At 41.3% G+C, this 24,452-nt stretch overlaps 1 protein-coding gene across 7 annotated transcripts in view; it reads right to left on the bottom strand.

Annotated features, from left to right (window-relative positions):
• The window catches only part of sycp2 (synaptonemal complex protein 2), a 52,827-nt gene that overhangs the window by 22,411 nt on the left and 5,964 nt on the right, over positions 1 to 24,452 (bottom strand). For 5 of the 7 annotated variants that reach the window (XM_042097218.1, XM_042097216.1, XM_042097217.1 and 2 more), the window contains exons 7-31: positions 24,198 to 24,283; positions 24,020 to 24,111; positions 23,869 to 23,903; positions 23,619 to 23,761; positions 23,451 to 23,503; positions 23,323 to 23,368; positions 23,073 to 23,192; positions 22,923 to 22,974; positions 21,905 to 22,053; positions 21,215 to 21,289; positions 20,564 to 20,704; positions 20,293 to 20,401; positions 19,853 to 20,001; positions 14,691 to 14,777; positions 14,061 to 14,130; positions 13,889 to 13,940; positions 13,574 to 13,686; positions 7,717 to 8,120; positions 7,211 to 7,326; positions 7,047 to 7,083; positions 6,767 to 6,837; positions 6,613 to 6,655; positions 6,481 to 6,524; positions 6,198 to 6,255; positions 5,793 to 5,958 (exon numbers count right to left, since the gene is read on the bottom strand). In XM_042097218.1, coding sequence (XP_041953152.1) covers positions 5,793 to 5,958; positions 6,198 to 6,255; positions 6,481 to 6,524; positions 6,613 to 6,655; positions 6,767 to 6,837; positions 7,047 to 7,083; positions 7,211 to 7,326; positions 7,717 to 8,120; positions 13,574 to 13,686; positions 13,889 to 13,940; positions 14,061 to 14,130; positions 14,691 to 14,777; positions 19,853 to 20,001; positions 20,293 to 20,401; positions 20,564 to 20,704; positions 21,215 to 21,289; positions 21,905 to 22,053; positions 22,923 to 22,974; positions 23,073 to 23,192; positions 23,323 to 23,368; positions 23,451 to 23,503; positions 23,619 to 23,761; positions 23,869 to 23,903; positions 24,020 to 24,111; positions 24,198 to 24,283 — 2,511 coding nt within the window. The remainder of the gene's footprint in view (positions 1 to 5,792; positions 5,959 to 6,197; positions 6,256 to 6,480; positions 6,525 to 6,612; positions 6,656 to 6,766; positions 6,838 to 7,046; positions 7,084 to 7,210; positions 7,327 to 7,716; positions 8,121 to 13,573; positions 13,687 to 13,888; positions 13,941 to 14,060; positions 14,131 to 14,690; positions 14,778 to 19,852; positions 20,002 to 20,292; positions 20,402 to 20,563; positions 20,705 to 21,214; positions 21,290 to 21,904; positions 22,054 to 22,922; positions 22,975 to 23,072; positions 23,193 to 23,322; positions 23,369 to 23,450; positions 23,504 to 23,618; positions 23,762 to 23,868; positions 23,904 to 24,019; positions 24,112 to 24,197; positions 24,284 to 24,452) is intronic. The other 2 variants (XM_042097220.1, XM_042097219.1) reach the window with 2 other exon arrangements.

Genomic DNA, 24,452 nt, shown 5'->3' with positions numbered 1-24,452 from the left:
CCTGATCGCTAAACGTTTGTTTTCCTTTCCTGTCGATAGCGGTTGATGTAGAAGCACCTAAGCTAGGCTATAATTTGACTTTAGCGGTGACAAATCCTGCTGAGAGAGAGAGGCACCCCCAAAGTGGTCCTGCGCGCGCACGTGTGTGTGTCTCTGCATGGGGTTTAATTGAAGTCAGAGTTGGTCCGTCCAGTCAATAATTATCTTTCACGTGAATATGCGCAGAAACTGAAAGTAGGCCTACTATGCGCTCCGTGTCTGTAGCTGTCTGTTCATCCTCAGATTTAAGATCAAGACTAAAGAAAATGCTTGAAATTAATGTACATGGTTAAAATTGTTGTATCGGATAATGAATAATTCATGAAAAAAGAGGACCATAAAACAGGTTGATGGCTTTCTGAAGTATTTACTTGAAACATGTTTAGAAACAAAGTTGATTACCATATTTTAACTATCTATTTATATTATTTATCTGTTTTTATCTATTTATCTGTATTTTAACTATTTATTTAATAATGCATATTTTCCTATTTATTTAGTAATTAATCCATTCTATTCTATTCAATTCTTGAAACTTCTTGGTATGAAGAGGTAGGCTACACACTTAGGCTATCCTAATCATCCTCCTCCTCCTCCTCTCCAGCAGTGTTCTGAAAGGTGCTGCTGCAGCTGCATGACTCCATGCATAACATGCCACTTTTCCTGCAACTGCAGCGCAGGCTTAGACATCCCTTGAAGCAGCCACAGGAGGTGATCTCCTTACAAGCTTTTGGAATTGGTGAGAGATAGTAGCTGTGGCACTAACTGATCATCCACATTTGGATGGCCATGATAAGTGTGTGTTGTGTTTGGGCCACCAACATGCTTTCTAGGCAAGGGACACCCCCAATCGTGCATGAATTGTTTTATTATGCCTATACACACAAGCCGTGGGAGGCGAGCTGGCCCTTCTGTTTGAGGAGGTCGTTGGCAGGGCATCCAGGGCTTTTGATATTCCCCTTCCAGAGAAGCCCCTTGCCTCTGCGTCTAGGTTCCACACAGACATGACTGAGCGCCCAGTGGCGGCGCTCATTCCTCTCCTACCAGACTTTAGTGACTTGGTCTGTCGCCCGATTTCCTACCCAACTACTTTTCGTAGGTGGTCTGGACAGGCTAAGGTGCTTTCCAACATGCACGACGAAGGGCTGATTGGTTGTGGCTCGCTCCTCCCAGTGGATCAAGCTTTGGAGCCCCTCTTCTCCTCTCCCAACTCCCTCTTTGGTGGTCCCTCCTGCCTCAGTGCCAATGGCAGGACTATGGAGGCTCTGCTGGGTAAGCTGCATAGGCCCATAGCGATGCAAGTCCACCTGGCTAACACAGCGGCCATTGAGTCACTGTATGTTCGACACCTCTCTGGTCTCTTGCAAAGCAGTGCCAGTGATCCCGCTCTTTTGAGAGAGCTCAAGTCAGCCTCTGTGTGCCTTGCTGCAGTGTCTAAGGAGCAGGTAGTGGCATCGGGCCACTCCTTGGTTCCGTTCTGGCTAGCTAGACACCATCTCTGGCTGTCTCAATCTCAGTTCCAGCAAGCAGTCAGAGAGCGTCTTTTGAGAGTGCCGGTGGAGCCTGGGTCCATGTTCGGCCCACAGGCAACCACACTGTTGCAGCAGGCGCGTGACAGCCGCCGCTGTGCAGAAGAGGTGTCAGGGCATCCGTCTTGGGGGCCGACTGATTTCAGGCAGCGGCTTCAGGCATCCCCGGGGGGGCCAGCGTGCTAGTGGCCGTGGCCCCTCCAGGCGCCCTCATCGTTCCTGACAATCTGCGGGCCAGCCAGCCTCGCCTCTGAGCTCGATGCAGGAAGGCTTGGCTGGCCTTAGGAGCGGATCCATGGGTGCTCTCCACCATGACCCATGGGTATCGCCTGCAGTTCAGGACCAAACTCTGTGTGACGAGGGCACCTACGGTTACCTTGGTGAGCAGTACCATGCACGCTCAGACCTCAGACCGGTCCCTGAGGTGTAGGGCTTTGACTCCGAACTTCGTTATTCGAATATAATTCGATTATTTTAAAAATTAAAGATATTCGAACGAATTTTAGGGATCTCTTAATATTCGAACCTGTAGCCTATGGAAATATTTTTTTGTAAATGTATTTGGTTGTAGCCTAAACGTTGTTTTCAATTCAGATTCAGAGTTTTTTTTCACGCCTTCTGAAGTGAAATCGCGAGCTCATTAGCAAGGCTATTATTGGCCATCTGGGCTCCTGTAGGTTAGCATCCTGGCTGGTTCGCGCTTAGTGAGCTCAGCTCCCACATAGACATTTTTATTTTAAACGTATAACTTCCTCTGATTTTAATCACCTTAGTTATCAATCAAAGCAAACAGGGAAAAGAAATGGCAACACAATCATTAAAAACACTCAAATAAATAAATAAGTCTGAATGAAAAGCAGCACTGGTTGAAGCCTGGAAATATTGTAAACAAAGTAACGTTAGCTTAATTTGCTAGTTTATCATAGTATATGGTTAGACTGTTCAGTTTCCCCACGTGTGTTTAAGTTTCAATTGAATACTTTTTCTCCTTGGGACAGGCCCGTTTGAGTCTTGGAAAATACTTTTCCATTTGCATTGGGATTGAAATGATTAGAATTTAGCAGTCAATTTGAATGCAGTAGTTTTGAACAAATTCGTGAAGCGTGCTAATGATGCTAACCGGATTTAATAGCAATTTAGCCAGTCGTCTTGCACGATTAATGTTTGGATTACATGTGCATGCTGAGGAGGGATGCGCCTGTTGAGAGGGAGAGAGAGAGTGCACGGGGCAAGGAGAGTCTGTGTTGAGGTAACGTTAGGCCTACTTCTACCGGCTACTCTGGTAGAGTTTGACATACTACAATGCAAGATATATTTAGCCTATTTTATTTATGGACAACATAAGGCAGGAGGTGTGTGTTGCTTTTAATTATGAATGTTCTATTGAACATATTTTTTATTGATATCGATTACATGTGCGATACATATCGCTATCGTTATCGCCCAGCCCTATGCTCAATAATAACAATTTTGACACACGCATAAATACTCAGCCTTTCGTGCACATAGTCTATTGACATTGACTGATACACTGCCCTCTGGTGGACAGAACAAATAGAACTTAAGTTTGATACCAATATCGGTCTTACTGAAGACATTTAATGGTTAAAATAGGATTAATACATATTCGAATATATTCAAATTTTAATATTAATAAACAAACAAACTTCGAATATGATTTTTGGGCAAAAGTCAAAGCCCTACTGAGGTGCAGATTCATCACAGTTCCGAGGGTGCGGCAGGCCATCAATGCAGGGGACTGGTTTGCTACCATCGACCTGCAGGATGCTTATTTTCAGATACCGATCTGGCCGGGGCATTGGCGGTTCCTGAGGTTTGCGTTTGAGGGTCGGGTCTTCAAGTTCCAAGTCCTCCCATTTGGAATCTCTCTGGCCCCCCCGAACCTTCAGCAGGTGCATGGATGCAGTTCTTGCACCCATGAGGCAGCGGGGGCTCAGGATATTAAACTATCTAGAAGACTGGCTCCTCTGTGCAACCTCAAAAGTGCAATGCCGCCTACACGTGGCCTTACTGTTGAAGCACACTCAGGACTTGGGCCTGCGCCTCAATCCCAAGAAAAGCAGGCTCCAGCCTTCCCAGGTCACCACCTTCCTGGGCATGGTCCTGGACTCCAGGAGGGCATCCGTGACTCTCTCACCGGCGAGACAGCAGTCTTTCGCCGCATGTCTCAGTCGCTTCACGTTGCACGCCCAGGTGGAGTGGAAACTCTACCTTCGCCTCTTGGGCCTTATGGTGGCAATGGTGCAGGTAGTCCCCCTTGCCCTCATTCACATGTGCCCAGTCCAGAGGTGCCTGTTGAGCCTAGGCCTGTGCCCCAAGGCCCTCCCAGGCCAAGGTGACTGTGTCCCGCAGGCTTCACAGGGCCCTACACTGGTGGAGAGATCCCGCCAACACCGAGAGGGGGAGTGCCATGGGACTGGTGATTCGTCGCCGGGTCGTATTTACAGACGCATCCCCAGTAGGCTGGGGCGTCGTTCTCGATGGTCAGGGCATCAATGGTCTCTGGACTTGCTTGGCTATCCCAGCACATCAATATCCTGGAGCTGAGGGCCGCTCTCCTCACCCTCCGGCACTTTCTACCGTGGCTAAGAGGCCAACATGTGATGGTGAGGACCGACAGCGGCTTGGGGTCTCCAGGTCTTTGCAGCCTGGCGACAGACCTGTGGCTCTGGGCTCATCCCCTGTTCACACTGCAAAAACTGCTTATCTAGCAAAATCTAATCAAGTGTCATTAATCTTATATCAAGATAAAAAAAACTAGTTGGTATTGTTTTCAGTATAAAGAGACTTACCTAGCGCTTTCTTGTGAAATCATTTGACTAAATAAAAAAAAAAAATTGACTTATTTTAAGACATCTCATCTTGAAAACAAGCAAATTTGTCTGCCAGTGTGTTAAGCAAATTTGTCCTAAAAACAAGCAAATTTGTCTGCCAGTGCGTTGAGCAAATTTGTCTTGCCTCCTTTAAATAAGTTAAAGTCTTCTTAAATTAAGTCAAAATTATCTTTTGAGAGGGCGCTAGGTAAGTCTTTTCATACTAAAAACAATACAAATTGATTTTTTAATCTTAATATAAGATCAATAACACTTGGTTAGAAGTGCACATTTTTTGCAGTGCAGCTCTTTCAGAGTAGTTCATGTGCCGGGGGCCTTGAATGCTGTGGGCGACATCTTGTCAAGAAGGGGCCCACATCCTGGAGAGTGGAGGCTCTAGTTAGCTTCTTCCTATTCACAAAGGCTAACTAGCTAACGTGTTTTTAGTTTCTTATATATTAATTATTCAGTTAGCCTATACATAATCCTCACATAACAATCTTCACATGCTATTACAGACGTATTACATGGTCCTAAACAAATTGTTATGATATTATGTTATAGTTTACCTGTTACTGCTGAGCATCATGTGAGGGGAGCAACATAATTCACAAGCGCCTCCTCAGTGTATAGGTAGAGGGTGTGGCCTCATTCAGGGTTACATAATGGGTATTTGTGTGTGTAGGGGTAAGGGTAGGGGTGGGATGGGCAAACATGTCATCACAGCACACTGGACATCAAAACAATAGCCTCAGGTACAATATTTCATTAGTAGGCAAATCTAGTAGTAACAGTTCGGCATTTAGCTTAAGAGTTTCAAACATTTTATTCAAATACTACCGTATTTTCCGGACTATAAGTCGCACTTTTTTTTTCATAGTTTGGCTGGTCCTGTGACTCAGGTGCAACATATATATGTTTATATATGTTTTTTCCCTCTTCATGACACATTTTTTCACTGGTGCGACTTATACTCAGGTGTGACTTATAGTCCGGAAAATACGGTAAATAAATAGTTAAAATACAGATAAATAATATAAAGATAGTTAAAATATGGTAATCAACCTTGCTTCTAAACATGTTTCAAGTAAATTCTTCAGAAAGCCATCAACCTGTTTCATGGTCCTCTTTTTTCATGAATTATTAATTATCCGAGACAACAATTTTAACCATGTACATTAATTTCAAGCATTTTCTCTAGTTTTGATCTTAAATCTGAGCATGGCATTGAATTCCCTATTGTATATTTCAAAAAACGACTCTACTAGTGTCATAAATGAGCTAAAAGGTTTATCCACACTCTCACTCTGTCCCTTTGGTGAGGCACCCTCACAGCCCACAGACCCTGTCCCTGCAGCCCCAGGCTGCCCCTTCTCCCCAGTGGGCCCACCTGAGACACATGGGCAGGCTTTGGTCGGCTGGCGGCTGTAGTCGGCCACTTTGGGTTTGGGCCTGCGGGCGGAGTCCCTGAGCCAGCTGACGTCCGTGGCGTTCTCTTTGTCCCTGTCTGTGTCCGTGTCACTGAACAGGTGCTTTGCCACGTGACGGCTGAACACCTGAGAGGCAAAAGATGCAGATGAGGCTCAGAGAGGGGAGGCATCTCAACAGGTAACAGACACAATGACCTGTGACCCATATAAACTTAGTGATATATATACATAAACTAAGTTTGAATATCCTTTATCAATCACTTTTTATCCCATAAATTGGAACACCGAAGTATTGTATGTACTGTATACTACTGTTTGATAGTAACAAGTACTTGCAAGCCCACTTCAGAAACAGCTGAACCAACCTTTTCAAGAGGGGGCTTCTTTGCAGATGCAGAAAGGGTGAAAGAGCTGCTGATAGCACTGGAACAATAATTACTCGTTATGAAAATGCAATATTTGTTATCTTTATTTTTTACATTCTGATCAGTTATCACATTTATTACATTAATATGGACAAGTCAAAACTTCAGTGACATTTAGAAGAAAAGTTGTGATCGCAGAAGCAGACTCTCATTTTTTTTCTTTCTCCTAGTCATACCATATTTCATCCACTAGGGGGAAGTATTAAATCAGAAATATCATTACCTGGACTCCATCACAGATTTATTAGAGGCTTTTTTGATGTTTTTCTACAAGATAAAATATGAGTTAGAAACAATAATTTGGCACTATAAGGCACGCTTGTATGTTATTAATGTGCAAAAAAGATTTCCTTACTCCTGTACTAGTTGGGCTGTTCATTTCAAATGCATAGACATCCCTTTAAAAAAAAAGAAAAAAAAAAAGAAGGTAAAGAAGGTAAATAATATTTATTTTAAGTGACATTTCTAATAAACATCTAACAAGTAATACATAAGAATGGTTCACATACTCTGTGAAGTCAGTCTTCTTGGACAAGTCAAATGATTTCAAAAACCCTGAGCCATTACGGTCTCCTTTTACCTACAAAAATAATATAGGGAAAACTTAAGTCTTTAGGCACTAAGCCATTAGGTGTAGACTGTAAAGTGTTTATTTATCTACAAATACATATTATTATATACATATAATTATACATACAAACATACATAAAAACATATATACATAATATGATAATATACTGTACTGTACATCTCAATATGTATAGCCTCATCTTTGTGCTTAATACTCACGCTGCTGTTAAGGTACCAAGATTTATCAAATAAAGACCTAACAACCAAAAAAGGAATATTAAAAGAAAGGAATTAGTTTGAATACTGTTAATACCTCTTATAAACAGATTTGATAAAAAAAGGTCTGAGGGTCGATGTGTGAATCACAACAGATGGTTCCTTACCTCTTGTTGGTGGCATTGGCTGACAGTAGCCCAGAATCCTTTGCAGTAACACAGCCTGTGCCTTGGTAATGGCTAGAGATAAACTTCAGCATATTCTCCGTCATCTCTTCTGATTTCTAGTCAACCACATCAAATAAATTCAGCGAGTCAGACAATTTGTAAGGAAATTAAAATTCATTCATTCATCAAATTGAGTTCAGATCTCAAGACAGCAGTGATTTAAGAGCAGGTCCCACACTATAAACACGAGGGACTGAAAGGCTGATATTTTGACCCTCGTCTGTACTGTCTTTCTGCTTTCAAACCTCCAGTTGGCTGGTAGAAGCCCGTTGTTACCACAGTGTTCACTACTACTATTGTTTCTTGTTTCTGTTTGTCCAGTGAGTGCAGTTTATGGGGCCACTGTAGGCTCCCGGTTTTGGATGAAACCCCAGTAACACACACACACACACACACACACACACACACACACACACACACTAACACACACACACACACACACTCGCCTTCTCTTTGGCAGCACTCCCTCGGGCCGGTTTCTTGGTGACGTCCGACGGAGCAGCTTCAGCTTTAGGATTGGTTGTTTTCTCTGACAGAGCCTTGGCTGGTGTTTGCTTGAGAGACTTCGGCACGGGCACCATCCCAGGCACAGCTCTGGTCTTACCTGAGCCTGGTGCTCCGGCTCCATCTCGGCAGGGTGTCTGGGACTGGCTGGAGCCTGCTGTGCCAGTGAGGGGCCCCTTGGCCGGCGTGCCCTGCTCCCTTTTCTTGACCAGGGCCTCCAGCTTCTGGGTAAGCTGAGTGTGCAGCTCTTTCTGGTTGACCTCCTTGGAGTTGCGCTGGGCTAAGGGGGGCCGCCACTGCTGAGGCTGCAGCTCTCCTTTTTCCGGAGTGGGCTTGGGGGCAGGGTCTGGAGGGCACAGACAGACAGCACATGTGATGAGACACACGCGTACACACGCGTACACACACACACACACACACACACACACACACACAGGAACATGCTAAGACACCAAAGTGTGAAGAAACTTCACAAGTTCTTATTCGTAGCACTGACTAAATCAACTACCGGCTATACTGTAGATATAAACAGTTGCTGGCTGCATGTCAATAAAAAAAACCCGGGCAGACAGCACACTGACTCAATAGGCAGGGTAATTTAAAATACCTTTAAAATACACTGTAAGTGCACAGACACTGCTCAGTTTAATGAGCTGTATTGACTGAATTAAAGGGAAACTTGGCAGGATTTCCCCCTCTGCTGGAGAAATTGCGCATTAAGCTATTTCAAACTGTGGGAAAAGGTAACGATAAAGCACATGGATTTGTTTACAAGCTAGCGAACGGATAGCATAAGTTTGGCAGAACTATGTGGATGTTACAAGGTAAGAAGAGGATGAATGGATAGAAAGTTGGATGGAATGTGCCTTATATCCTTGTAGAATGGAGAGACACAGAGAGTTGGCCTAGTTAAGCAGAAAGCAGTTGATACAGGTGCAATCAGTTTAACTGGCCCTTTGATGGGTCCTAGTAGTGAGCAGCTGGAAGTTGATACAGGTGCAAATCAAGTTAATTAGTCCATTGTGATGTCATAGTCTAATGTAAAGTCTATGGGGAAAAATAAGCTTGTTTTTTATTATATCTCAAAAAGTATAAAGTTTGCAAAAGTGAAAAATACATTCCCCACGTGTCCTTTTCAAGACCTACGTTACAAAGTTTGAACGAAGTTTCTACGTTAAACGGTTAAAGCTGAATTAGACGCAGAAATTTGGTGGGAAGAATAACTAGAAATGCAATTCCAAGGAATTACCAGTGCATGAAAATGCTTAAGTTGTGATGTAAAATATCATGTATAGTTAAAACAGATAATACAGAGATGGTTACTACGGTGATGCTAGGATAGACATGGTGGTTGCATAGCTTAATAAAAGTTGATAGTTTAAAAGTAGACTGTTTAAAAGCTGAATGTAGATAGTTTAAAAGTTGTTGATAGACAGTAGATAGTTTAAAAGTTGTTGATAGACAGCTAGTTTAATAGATAGTTTAATGATAGTTTAAAAGTAGACCGTTTAAAAGTTGAAGGTAAATAGTTTAAAAGTTGTTGACAGACTGGAAGTTTAATGAATGTTGATATTTAAATAGTTTAATGGCTGTGTATAGGTAGATATTTGACGATAACTGAAAGTTGGAATGGCTCTAATGTTTGCTAGCAGTTATGCTAAGATTTTTAACTATGCTAACCATGCTACTTAGCTAATGTTTTATAGCAGTGCTAGCAATGCTAACCATGCTACTTAGCTAACGAATTCCCGGAAGTAGAAGAATCGACGTAGGCTGGAGGGACCACCTCTCTGCTAACTCCCATAGAAGTCCATTCATTCTAGGATTTTTTTGAAATACCATAACTTCATATAACATATATCCTGTACCGATATTGTAGCTTCTGTGTAATCCACATAAACACTAGAAAGGCAAAACAGACTCCACTACCTCGTCCGTAACGTTGGTTACCCGTAAGAAGAATGGTTAGCTTGTTCGGTTGGAGGGAAGCTAGCTTTGACGTAATCTCTCTTTCGCGCCGTAGGGAGATAACCGTATTGTTTGGATAAGAAGCTCAGTCCACCTTACTGTCTATGACGGTAACTCATAAGCAAAACCTAGCATACACGACCATATGTTAAGGTAAAGCATTACACAGAGGCAACCTAATAATAGTAAAAAAGTAAACCTAATTTTTTTTAAAAACGGCACTAATCATTTCAGAGGTTTTCGATGGATTGACCGTAGGTCGGAAAGTGGAAAGAAGATTAGCTTCAAGGCTGTAACTTTTTTGTTTTGTTTTAGCATGACTGTTTTTGAAGATGATCATGTATGGTAGCTTCAACATTAACACGACTTGGTGAGGATGATATTAATAATAATACATAAATAAATGTTTAACTTTGATGACTTTGAAGGCGAAGGAAGTGTGAGAAGAATTTCTCTGTATCTATCATATGAGTTACAAGATTCAGTTTGATGGCTAACGTCACGAAGTTAAGTGTGAGTCTACGCAGTACTGGGGGGACCAACTGAAAAATCGTTCTATTTGACTCAGTGCCCTCCCATTGAAAACGACGGAGTCTGTTCGTCCATTTCTTTTACTGTCTATGGGTAGGAGTCATAGTTGATGACAAGTGTTGACATAGTTGATGACAAGTTAGAAGTTGTTGATAGACAGCTAGTTTAATAGATAGTTTAATAATAGTTTAAAAGTAGACTGTTTAAAAGTTGAATGTATATAGTTTAATAGTTTAAAAGTTGAATGTAGATAGTTTAAACGTTGTTGATAGACAGCTAGTTTAATAGATAGTTTAAAAGTAGACCGTTTAAGTTGAATGTAAAAAGTTCAGTAGTTTAATGGGTTACATTGTTTAACAGTGGATTATTGTAGTGAGGACTTTTATTTTGAAACAATTTTGGGCAGAGGAAACAGTTGAATAGGATGTGTAGTCTTTGACCCAGATTGTATTCTTAAAGCCTGAGGCTGCAGGTGGCCTGAACACCTGCCATAGGATTCTAATTGCTTAATGGCCGTATTATGATGTCATAATCGGCAATGTTAAGTCTATGGGGATTTTTAAAAAGTTTTTCTTTAATAGTTTAAAAAGTATAAAAGTTTCAAAGTTGAAAAGACATAGCAACCCGATCTGTTTGAAGACCTACGTTACAAAGTTTGAATGAAGTTTCTAAGTTAAACTGTTCAAGAGAAATTGTGTGTGGAAAAAGTGGTAAGCGGAATAATAATAAGAAGCCTAGGAAGAACAGTACAGTGCATTTTCATGCACTGTAATAAGAAGAAGAAGAAGAAGAAGAAGAAGAAGAAGAAGAAGACTTCGGATAACAGAATTAATGTAAATAAAAACCTGAACTAAATCACCTGTTCTAAGAAAGTGCCTACATCTCTCCTATTGATAAATCATTCACTCCACAGTAGGATCAATCTATGAAACTGTAAACATTTACAGTTTTTTTCAACTGCTTACACATTAAATCTTTGCTTGTGACACAACACAAAAATCTAACAGGAAGTAATGCCAGACTTATTCGATACTTATTCACACTCAGTCCTCAATGTACTTGTACAAACACTCATTACTTTACTGAACACCATCCGATCATTGCATTAGTATAGGCCTATGAATAGATATACTCTATACATATATATATATATATATATATATATACTATATAGGTATAGAGTAGACCCTTTCAATCTGTTCCTAGAGGATTTACAGTTGAAATGTTCAGAACAATCCAGATACTTTGAAATAAAAATGAATTGGACTTTAGGGGGGCAGTTCTACAAAAAGTTGACTTTACTTGTCCCCCCTCTGTCCTTTGTCCCCAAGTTACCATTAGCTCAATGTTGTTTTCTGTGCCTCTGGAAATGCCTTAAGAAAACACGTTTGTTTCTGCAGCTGAAAGGGTCTATAGGCCTATGAATATACACCCCCCCAAAAACACACACGCACATGCACACACACACACACACACACACAGAGTAATATATTTTCTTTGGAAAAAGCAAAGTAATTTGATAGTAGTCAGTCATTTCTTTCTTTGGAAATACACTAATTTCTGTCTTTGCCAAAAACAGCTTTTTCAAAACACCATATCTTTGGTTTCAATATTGCTTACATGTTTACTGTGTAATTCAACTTCTCTCTGTAGATGACTCACTTTTACATGGAAATATACATAGAAGCCCATGAAAGACAGAAGAGCCTTAGTTTTAGAGCAACAGTGTGTTTATGATGTATCCAAAATGTCATATTATGACAAAAGTGTTTAAAATGTGAGGCAAATTTTTGCTTCAGAGATGTGTATGACATTTTGAATGTTGTGTGTCATTATGCTAGCCTGGAGATTCCAGATCCAAATCCGAAAGATTAATGGTCTGGCCATGAAAAATGTAACGGCCCAACTCCAGGTGCGGCACCAAGCATGCATTGAAAATCTCACTGCACGCAATTGGATAACACTATACGACCAATGTTTACTGACTGATTCCGGACTTCGACGCAATTGGATAACACTATGACTCTCATCTGTTTAGCTCGCCTCTGGCCCGCCTATATCAGATACACCGATGTGATTGGTGTCCCACAATGCAAGGGACATAAGTAATGAGCATCATTACTCATTGCCAGAGTGACTCGCTGAACAAATTCAAAAATGTGCTCCCGCGAAAACTCTTTTCCAGGGTATCATTTTGCTGGGGATTTGAGGCATTTTGCATTTTGTGTGAGCAATTGTGGGGTTTGTGTGTAGAGTTTTGAAAAAAATAAACAGTGTGTAAACAGTTGTTAAAAACTGTAATCTGGTCTCAAATGCTTCTAATGCTTGAAGGTAGAGTCTACAATTCTGGTTGATATTTTAGGTCAACAGCCAATCAAATCACACACCTCTGTTCCATGCTCCTGAAGTATGTTGACTGTCTAGAACTGTTTATGGCACAGGACTATACAGGACTTTTTAGCACACACAAAGAACAAAGAGCTAGAAAATTAGCTGAATCTGACAAAAAATATATTGGATTACATATTAACCTGACTAGCTGCTGATTTTAACCCTGATGGATGCTGCCTTTTTATGGAATCCAAATGTGATTTTACTGTATTTCTTTTACTGTTGATCTGATGAGATTTCTTGTGAATGTAAAGTGCATTACAAATAAAATAAAGTTTTATTATAACAGAGATAAACAACTCACTTCTATGCAAAAAAGAAACACTGCAATCGACAATCCTTTCTAAAAATGTTATTCTTACAACAAAATGATACACATATGCACCATATTGAATTACTCTTTCAAATCAGCAGCAACACACTGATGTGCTTTATACAAAACACTCTGATCTACTATCTGTATTGTAATTTTCTCAGTCTTTTGTGAAACTCAAAAATAGAAATGCTCCATTAATCAGCTTACAGGACCTGAGTGGTTGAAACGTTGTAGCCTACCATTAAATTGGGAGCATACGACAGTGTGCATATATCTTTTCTTTTTTCTGGCTATTACCATTACCAGATGTGTTTTGCATTTTGAATGGAAGTGTTTTCCCAATGATAGTAGGAAATTTCATTTTTTAATATACAGTAAGAAACCGTGTGTAGTGTTTTACAATAAGTGTGTTGCAGAATTGGAAACAACTTGCAAAGCAGAACATGTATTTAAGCTATGGTTACACTATGTTTAAGGTATGTTACAAGAAGTTTGGGTACTGAGGCTTTGGTCTAAGCATTCGTTTTTAGTGTGTAAGCGATGGGCAAAAACTGCTTTTTGTATTAGCATTGGTGTGAGGGTGGAGCAGAGACCATCACCAGGTTTGGGAGCACCCAGGGAGGAGTTGCTCCTCCGTCCTGAAACCACTGAGTCGCACACAGACCACTTCTGCTTGGAGAAGCCACTGCTCCAGAGACCAGGAAGCCTGAGACACACACACACACACATGCACATACAAACACCAACTGACTGAACACAAACCAATTATCTGGCTGTTCACGAGGACAGGATGAGAACAGTGTGCATTAACAAATTGCATAACTGTAATTGTACATCTATGAAAACAGATACAGAGACAATCCTACTGTAGCTATGAGCGGAAAAAAAAAGAAATGTTGTAGTCTTACATGCTGCTCTCTTTTCTGTTGGTAGGCTGGGAGTCTGGGACTATGCTTTCATCTGAGGGATGAAAATGAGAAAAAGTAATTACGCTGAATGAAAATACAACCATTGCATTACCATGACATTACAAGCTAACTGGCTTTCTATAAAAGAGAGCAGCAATAAGGGCTTTTGTACCCAGAGGCTCCTCTGCAACACAGGGCTCCTGTGTCTGCACCATCTCCAGCACTTTGTCCACAGGAATGTGCTGCAGGGGAGACAACAACACACCACGAATCGTGAGGCAAAAAAAACTGAGAAGTATAAAGAGTGAGAGAGAGGGGGAGGGGTATGAAGCTGAGCAAGAGAGAGGGGGGCAGATAGCAAAGAGGAGTTCTAAGTAAAATAAATTCAGCAAGATGAGGATGAGGTGGAGGATTAGGAGGAGGGACAGAAGAGGGATGGAGAGATGAGAAGAACGAGCGAGAAAAAAGAGTGCCGTTAAATAAAACAAACTTGGCAGGAAGAGAAGGGAAAGAATTAAAATTCAAAGAACTTTATTTCTCCGTTAGAAACTTCATGTGTGAAAAGCATCAGTGCATGCATACATACAAACACAGTACACACCACGTGGAGCATGGTGACATGTAACCACGTAAACAGCAATGTGAAGAAGAGGAGGAAAGCGAGAGGGGTAAGGAAGAAACATAGGAGGAGGAAAGCGAGAGGGGTAAGGAAGAAACATAGGAGGAGGAAAGGAGAAAAGGATGGAGAGAAGGAGGAGCAGGAGAAAGACGTGGAGGAGAAAGAAAAAGTCTCTTAACTTACCCTGCGGAACTTCTCTGCCTCATGGCCTCTCTTTGGGTCGGGCCTTGGATTGGCGCTGCATGGAGGGACAGATACCGGGATGGACTGCTGAAAATAACATACACCAGCACACACACACACACATCTGTGATTTTTTCCAGCTAGACATATAAACACACACACACACACCCTGCGCTACCACTCTAACCATGTGCATCACAGCATGCTTCAGCAGAGCTAACTCAAACTTCAACAACGCAATTTCGGGTATATGACGTCTAAAAGAACTTGTGTGTGACACATGAGATGAGACGCAGGACGTCTACATTCGTCCTGACGAATGGAAGAGAGCTCTATGTGAGAGCCAGCGTCTCCCGCTGGTGAGCAGCGGCGAGACCGTTGGCGTTGCGTTTGGGCAGCCAGAGCGTTGGTAGACAGTTGTCTGATCAAGTCTGATCAGGCCGATTGCCTGTTGTGGCTGTCTGTTGTGTGGCGGCTGCAACAAGCTTGCACGCGTTTTTAGCGCGGCTCTAGCCGTGCCTGAGACGTGCATGTCATGCAGGCAGTGTGCAACCTCTAACCTCAAACCTCTAGCATGGGAGCCAAAATGAAAACGGACACACCACGCAGTTGACACACTCACGCCACGCCTCAGTTAACTATGGTGGCAACCAAATCAAAAATAGATGTAAGCAGTTGAGAAAACAAAGTCTATGTGATAAGTTCCCATTAAACATTTGTTCCACTTTGTGCTGGCAATAATGAGGAGAGATCCAGTAAGTGTTTTCAGTCATTTGAAACTTTTTCCAGGTCTGTATGAGTAAAATACATGATTAAGTTACCATACACAGGCTGTACCTTCCGAGGTAGTTACCAAACGCTTCAACGCAATTGGGTACCACTATGATTCTCATCTGTTTAGCTCGCCTCTGACCCGCCTATATCAGATACACCGATGTGATCAAAATCAAAATGCATCAAAATTCAGGCAAGCCCAATTAAATGTTTCTTAAAAGTTAATTAAAAGTTACAGTTTTTTTCAGTCGCTAACAAGCGTTTGTCCAACCAGTTGTCACATTTTCAAAACTCTAGATACAATTAGCACAGCATCGGTCTTTTGTGGCCATACCATTCACACATTTCATGTCGTTTTCACACGATATGCAGCCAGTGAACACATTTCCACAATGCTTACATTTTCTTAACAGACAAGCTATACCTCCCAACAAAATTATGGATTGTTTTTGCAGTATTTACGAATGTTATAACACACAACATCCCACAATAGCAAAAGCAATATTCCAAACCTTAGATACAGTATAAAAACCTCTGCTTCTGCAATGATAACAGTTCAAAAACAATATATCTCAGCTGATAATAAACAAACAATTGAATAATTCACACACAAGTGATTTATGTTGGGTAAATTGGGCCAAACACAGCTGATTCCAGTCTGGCTTAGACTCAGTGGCAGGGGTTATTTTTTTCTATTACATTGACACTTATTCAGTAAAAGGAGGACTTTGAGGAGTGATGTTTTTAGAAACAGAAACAGAAAAAGACAAACACTGTAATGTCTGGACGAGGAAGAGTAAGAGCAAGGGGCCCAAAGGAGCAGGCCCAGTGAGAGATGCAGGAGCAGTGAGAGGAGCAGGGCCAGGGAAAAGAGCAGGCCCAAAGAGAGGGCAAGGTAGAGGTGTAAGAATGCATGGTGGTGGCATTCCAAAGGCTGCAAGAACTGTTGTCAGTGATGAAATTCGTGCCACTATCATTGACCATGTAATCAATGCGATGTTGATGAAAACATGTGGCCTAACATATGGCCTGAATATCGCAGATTAGATACAGTAATTTCTTCGTTTTTTTTTAGCTCCTCCCTTTTTATCTGGGCTTTTTGCTGTTGTTTTTTGTTCAGAATGCTTGTGTTTCATGGATATTTTGTTCACTGTAAGCAATACTGTAAAACTTTTTCTGCTCTATCATACTGTAAACAGTATTTCTACTGTACCTCCTGTAGTAAACAGTAAAGGAAAAAAAATGTTTTGCTTTTTACTGGAATGCTTTTGAATGTGAACATAACATGTGGACATACAGTTCCCAACAAAGAAATTTAGTGTAAAAATTGCATGCAAATACCTGTAAAACTGAAACATAAAAGTCTATGCAGTTTTTGTAATGTCAACAATAGCCAGTATTTTGAAACCTGGTGTACTTTGATTGACTGCATGTACCTTGTGAAGTGAAAACAAGTGTTATTCTTTGACAGAATAATTTAATTTTGAGTCAGATTTCAAGTCGTCAGTTTTATTTGTATAGCGCATTTAACATGCACAGAGTGCAACCCAAAGCGCTCCACATATAAGACATTGTCATTGACACAAAGACTAACAAAGACAACAGTGGACGGAGCGGCGTAGTCGCCAGCGTACACGTGACACCAAGACATAGAACTACATTTAAGAAATAACAAACGCAAAAGATGCTGGACGGAGCAGCGTAGTCGCCAGCGTACCCGTGACACCAAGACATACAACAAACAAATTAATAAATAAAAAATAAAAATAGAATTAGTCCAATTTCCAACCGGCTGAAAATGTCCAAGGGCAATGATGACTAGCGTGAAACACAGCTGTTGTCTCCACAACCGATGCAACGCCAACAAAGTTCTTTACACTCATTGGCAGTCTGGAGATAACGTGAACGTTAGGCCTTGTTAGTCTGGAGATCACTGGAAGCATACCAGTCCGAAAGTCGTGGGCGATCTTGTAGATCAGCAACTCGGTGGACTTATAACAGCGACAGTTTGTTGGTCCGTAATGCAGAGTTCTTCAACGTTAACATTAACGTTAGTCTGCTCAATCCAGACTCCAGGCAGTTGGCATGGCAGCTCACAGGTCAGAAACAGCTCGGCGACCTCGGCAGATCGATCTTTCGCAGAGTAGCTCCAGCTGCAGTCCCGAGAAATCCCCTCGACCAGACAGCGAAGTGCAGCACCGGCTCACAGATGGATGGGAAGGATGTAAGAGGCCCAGGGCAAAAGCTAGCCATAGCAAGCTCCCAATGGACAGGCGTTAACAACATCAGCCAACTTGAAAGCAGTAAAAAGGACTAAGAGAATAACACGAAAACTATCAAAAATAACGTAAATAAAGAGAAAACATTTAACTAGACAAATCAATACAAAAAATAAACATGACATTACATAAAATTACGAACATTACATAAAAACAAACAAAAACATGATGCCAGACGGAGCGGCGTGTCTCGCCAGCGTCCCCGTAACCTACCAACTGTGTTTGGGCAAAGTTAGTGTGTGCAGAGAAAGATGTGTTAGTAATATATTTAACAAAAAGTGTTTTTGAGAAGAAAATTATGCATTTGGCCAATTGTGTTTTGTCGGTGTGAGTCTGTGTTAAGAGTTTAGAAAAAGTATCTGAAGTATGGGTAAGTGCTTGTTAGCGACTGAAAAAAACTGTAAAAGAAATTAACGGTTCCTTTAAAAATGCAACATATGATCGAACATTCCAGCATCTGGAATACTTTATAGGTTCAAGTATAAAGGGAGGCCAGAGAGAATTTGGACACCCCGCTGCTTCAGGTGTGCACGCAGATTAAGTGTGCCTGTTCCGGTATAGTCCGTTCTCTCATGTTCTCAGGGGTGTGATTGGCAAAGGTAAAAAAAAAGGAAAATATACGTAGCACGGAGTGACCCAGGGGTGGCACTGGAAAAGGGCCTTAAAGAAAATATATTTGGGCCAAATACTAAGAAAATGTTGAAAAATAACCCCTTAAATGATGACATCTGATGACTTTTATGGGAAGTATTGATACATTGAGATACATATATTTCAAACATTATAGCAACTCATTTATGATAGAGCAAAGTAGCCTAGGCCTACACAAGACTAAACCAAATATGGCTTAAATATATAGGCCATCATGATTATTTTGCCAACAGTGATGCAGAACCATGGATTTTTTCAATTTATAACATGTTTTGTTTATAACTTAAACCAATATTGAGTTAAAATGTTGACTAAATTATTTACTATAGGCCTACTTGATAATAATATATAGCCTGCCCCCTAACAGTCCTCTGGGCCTACGTACAAAATAGTGAATCATGTGATAGGCCTACTGATATTGATGCTGATTGAAGAGGTTGCAACTTGAAGATTGTTAATATTTCAGTTCCAAAGAGAATCAAATTACATCGATTCATCTCTTCCCAAAGTAACACTGTAGGTCCTACACCTCTCCTCCTAAAATAAATGGTAGGCTCTTACTGTTTTAAGCTACTGCGCCAGGATTGTGTAGGCTAAGCGGCTACAACACTAGTTTTACAAGCGCACACACTAAATGGAGCACTAGGGTTAAAATGCGGACTGCGCCTTTAAATAGGCGACTTTTTATCTATCAGCACAATGCTACAGTAGGCTATTTCCACTAAATATTCAGCTCAATATTATGTGCAAGACCAATGTTTACTAAGAATGCCAAAGCTTTGATCTCTTGGCACTATCACCATAACGTTACGTTTTCTCATGGTGAGATGGCATCCTGAAATAATAGACAAGCCGGGTTCAAGCAAGGTTTACAGAGGTGAACGGCTGGACAAAGGCGAAATGACAAGTAATTAAACAAGGCCTAAGGTAGACAGGCTTTGTGGTTAAAACTATGAAAACCTGCAAGGTTAGGCTAGTCTGTCACAGCTAACTTCAAGCACAGCTTACACGCGCAGAAATTAAAATATCAGCATCACGAGATTCATTATCGGAATATCCTGACAGCGAACCCGATGCAAAGCTAAAACGAGAAAAAAACAACTTCATACATGTCTTTTTAAATCAATTTGTTGACCTTTACCGTTTCATGGCTTCTGCTGAGAAACTAGTTCGCCACACACACTGCACTTGAATCAAGCATTCTTCAGAACGAAGCTGATCAACCCGTCTGCTTTCACTTTCAATGAAATCCACTAGTAAACGGAATACTTGCGGCGTGATATTCGGAAAGATGTGAAGCACAAAACCCGTCGTCATTGTCAGCGGCCTGTTATAGCCTACATAACAATGGCCTGTGTTATTTTTTCAAGTCGAAAAAAACGGAATTCCGTTTAAAAATGGAAGAATCACACCCCTGTGTTCTGGCTTGTGGGTTCTGTTATAGTGCAATATGGCTACCTGCTCTTTGCTGGTGTCTGGGAGCTCAGAAGAGAGCTTCATGCTGTGGGAGGTCTTGGTCACCACCATCTCTCTCAGGCTCAGCTCGTGCTTCCTCTCCACTGAGCTGATCATCTGCAGGGCTGGCTTCACCTTCCCTCTGGGGGTGGCTGGGGTCAGGGAACAAACACACACACACACACGTTATGAAATACACAGGAAAAGAACAGCTCTGCTGTTGAGGAATGGAACAAAACAACCCTAAATCCTCAGGTGTTAAAGACAGAAGTACGGGAGACAGTAAACGAATCACAGAGAGAGGGTGGGATGGGCAGAGAAGGAGAGTACAGTACACCCTGTTCTGAGGAGGGATTTTGATCTGACGGCTTTGAAAACAAAAGCGGCCTTCTTTTTTCATCTGTGTGAAAGGTGTGTAATGGACGTGCTGCAGGGCCACCCACATGAGGGCATTACAGCTGTGCAGGGGTCTCCTCTCAGCTTACGGCCGCCACTGCTGCTGGAGATAAACATTGACGACTCTGAGATCTTCGGCCTCCCCGGAGTCACACTCTATAGGTGGGGAGAAAAAGCAGGAGGATCAACATTGCGAAGGGAAGAGAAGGAAAAAAAAGTGATGTTCAGAACTGAAACAGCAGGACAAATGAAAACCGAAACACTGGGTAGGTTTGTGCAGAGAAAGCCCAGCCAAAGACATCAGCTCCGTAATCTTGCCTTGGGGAGTTGGGGTTTGGGGATGCTATTCTGCAGAGGGACACTAGGGGGAAGCGGCTTGCAGGTGGTGGACATGTTCATGGCTGGCTGCTCTCTCTCTGAACGCTGGCTGAGGGAGATCTGGCTGTCTGGAATGAGGACCTGTTTTTATTGACACAAAAGCATAACCACCCCAGACTTCAGTTTATGGAAATATCACTTCTTTAAACTAAATCCAAAACAAGACAATTCAAATCAAATGCAATCAAGTGCAATTTGTCTGGAAACAATAACAAAAGTCAGCTGTAAGCAGAAAATCTTTTTGATTTGTTTTTCTGGCTATGAAACCCATTGTGGTAGCCAGCCTGCCTCAAATCATATTGGTAAGAAAGACTGCACGCCACAGATCAAGGTGCTGGCTAGTCAGCCTGCATGTCGGTAGGGTATGATGGAGAATAATCAAGGGACTGTCACAGATTATGATGTTGGCTGAATAGCTCAGTTGGAGGATGCATTTGCAATGAGATAATACACTGACTTTGGCAAAAAAAAAAACATGCCACAAATCAAACTAGGGGACTGTTATGGATCTTGTAAATTAAATATGTTTATTGATGATGAAGTAGTTTTGGAATAAAGTTCTCTACAGCTGAAGCTGTTCACCTAGATTACCTGTGAGTTGGTTTCATCCAGGATGATCTGGACAGTGGTCTTCACCACAGAAGTGCCCTTCTTTCCAACAAATCTCTGAAAGGAGTGTTTATCATGAATTAATTCTGCCTTTTAAATTATTCATTGGGCCACTCAAAGGCACTCACTGAGAGGCGAAAGATAATCTCACTGCATTGAGTCCTTTACAATTCATGAAAACCTGCTACTGAGGCCGTAGGGGCTCATTATTAACATCAAATTTAACTTTTGTAAGACCTCTTATGCCCCCCTGTGGACAAATAAAAAAGAAATATATTCGTTATCAGCCAAGGGGGTCATCAGTAAACCTCTTGACATGCACCTCATGGAACAAAAATATCTATATACTTTTGAAATAGGTGCCTACGTCTGCAAATAGGAAGCACATGCACAGTTTCAGGAACCCAAAACTAAAACAAAGCACAATGAGAGTAATGGCTATTCTGTAGTACATCTATTGCACAGACATGTTTAGGTGTCAACAACCTGTCAACAACCATGCGCGATAGACATTCTAATCGAAAAATCAGTTTATGCGAAATGCAGCCTTTTCTGGTATTATGTCTATTACCGAGTCATAAGTTTGGTCTGGCACTTGGAAAATTGAAAACAAAAAACAAAACAAAAAACCTGCTCCCATCTCTGTGTACCCTGTAGTGCGACACAACCTACTTTGCTCTTCGCAGTTCCAAACACTTTCTGCGCAGCCTCTAGGACGTCCAGGGAGGAGCTGAAGTGGACGGAGAGTCTGGAGCCCGAGATTTCCCCTAAACAGCGTGGGCTGGTCAGCAGCACACTCAGGATTTTCTTGTTCTCTTGCTCTGCAAAGCACAACAGCACACAAGACCTGAGCACACAAACTGAGGCGTATAGACCACAGAAAAGAACACAAACACCAACCATACAGACCTGATAAAAGTCTAACTCTATACATGAACAACAAAGCTGAACTATGAGCATATGCTTTGTATGTATCACTTAATATTCATTTCTATACAAACCAAGACGGCGGATTCCTAAAGAAACGCAAGCACCCACACCATAAGTTTATCTAAAGTAGCTATGTACCAAAAATTACATTTTACCGTGACTCGAAGAGCTGTAAACAGTGTTGTAAGGCTGCGTGTACAAATCCGCTTGGAGCTCCTGTGGAATTTTGATTTGCCGACGAGAATTCTCGGGCTAACCGTTCATGTGCCTGACAAAGGCTGGGAATAAGCACCCACCAGCCAAGCACTAAACTCAGAGCGTTGTAAACAAAATCGGATATTTCAGGCAGAAAAAGCCCCGGTAAGAACCAAATTAGATAGATTTGTAGATTTTGTTCAAATCTACACACCTACTGTATGGCTACTGAAAAATGTAAGGTTAATTTAGCAAATGTTATTTTGAAGTATTAAAAAATCATCGTTGTTTTAAGAATTTTCGAACGAAATGGTTGGTAATTAGCACGTTTAGATAATACTGTAACATTATTAACTATACATATTGCACAGGTCTGAGTGTGCGGATTTTCCATTTTCATGTCTTCAAACTCCAGCATCTCAGCTACCAGATGAGAAGTGTCTTTGTCTCTTTTTAAGCTTTTATAGTTTAGAATAAATAGTTTCCTTGGATAATAAGCAGTCCACGGCAAACATTTTGTTCTGAACAGTAAGGTTAAGCTTTTGATTTTCAGCTAACTGATTACCATCCACTGAATAGCTCTCCACTTCATTGTTGGGCAGGAAAAATGTCTCCCACTGAAATAAAAGACAAGGTTACAATCATCGTCTTCAATCATGCTCAAAACCAATAAGTGTCACTGTGGCATCCAGCTATGTTTCAGCGAGAGACTCACAGTCGAGCTGGGTTCCTGCGTCTCATCGCTGGCTAGGGTACAGTAGAATGATATGCTCTGGCTTCTAATATTGAAGTCTATCCAGAATTCCTCCAGTTTTTCATCAGATGGCATCAGCAGCTGCACACAATGCACTTGAGCTACATAATGTTCTAATAAATGGAACAATTTATTCCCCAGAGTGTTAGCAGTCAGAGACATAAATTTTATTCTAAACTTTTACCGCATTGGGATCTCAAGTGGGACTGACCTCGTGCTTGTCCAAAAACACCTCGAGACATGGGTAGGAGTACACTCTGCCAAACAAGAAAAAAATTATCTCAAGATGGAGCACAAACTGAAGCCCAATGCCCTCTTAACACAGCTGAAGTTACATACCTTCTCATATCACCTTTCATGCCATTGACCATGTTAAGAAATTTTCTGCAATCCTGAAAAAAAATAAAAGAATAAATAAATAAATAATAGTGACAGGTGGTGCGCTCCAGGTGAGGCATGCTATTTATTATCCACCAGCTCATCAGAAGCGGACAGGAATAATCTTACTGTCTCAAACTGAGGTTCCCGTATCTTCAGGAAGGCAGAGGCCACAAAGCCCATGGTGAACCAACTATGCACAAATTCTCTTCTCTGGGAAGCAACTGTCATCCTGTAAATGGCTTCAAGCATGGCAGCCTGCAGATCATAATCTACAAGAAAACAGACATCTTTAATCACTGATTTTAAAAGATGCAGTTCATTTTGAAACCCCTTTTCTGTCCTTATTTTAAGACACAATAGTCTTTCTTCAACTGACCTCCGCCCTCAACAATCCTGCCAGCAAGTTCTTTTCTGTGATAGAAGAAAAAGCATCAAATCAACATCCTTCATTGTTCTTATCACTGCTTGCAGGATCCTAGTGAGACACTATTCTTTTGAGTAAATGTTTATTTTGAGTGCACACATACACAACAACTGAAGCCTCTTTTGACAATATTTTCCTTTCTTTCTTCAGTTCAGGCGGCATTGCATCCAAGATTATGTTAAGTTTTTGGACTGCCTATGAGGGAAAAAGAAATACAGTTACAGTAAAAAGCAGAGTTATGACTAGATAAGTACTGTAATAGAAAAGGCTAAATCTCTAACCTCCTTCTGCACTGATATGTGGACTTGGGAATCAGAAGCCAGCCTGCCAATGAGGGGCAGGAATGACTCGGTCACCTGAGAAGTCCCTGAGGAAAACAGATTTCAGTGTTAAGTGTCAAAGCTCCAACAGTTATGCTTTTAGAAAACCCTTCCAATAACATTCTATTCTGGTTGGCTATCGGAAAAACCTAGAAAATAACATATAATGCCATAGTGTGACTGAAATCACATATAAAATTAGCTCTGACATGACTA

The sequence above is a fragment of the Alosa sapidissima genome, chromosome 7 (genome assembly GCF_018492685.1).
Source record: "Alosa sapidissima isolate fAloSap1 chromosome 7, fAloSap1.pri, whole genome shotgun sequence".
NCBI classification, from domain to species: Eukaryota; Metazoa; Chordata; class Actinopteri; order Clupeiformes; family Clupeidae; genus Alosa; species Alosa sapidissima.
Note: the sequence above shows the minus strand (reverse complement) of the source record. Positions and strands in the feature narration are given on the sequence as shown.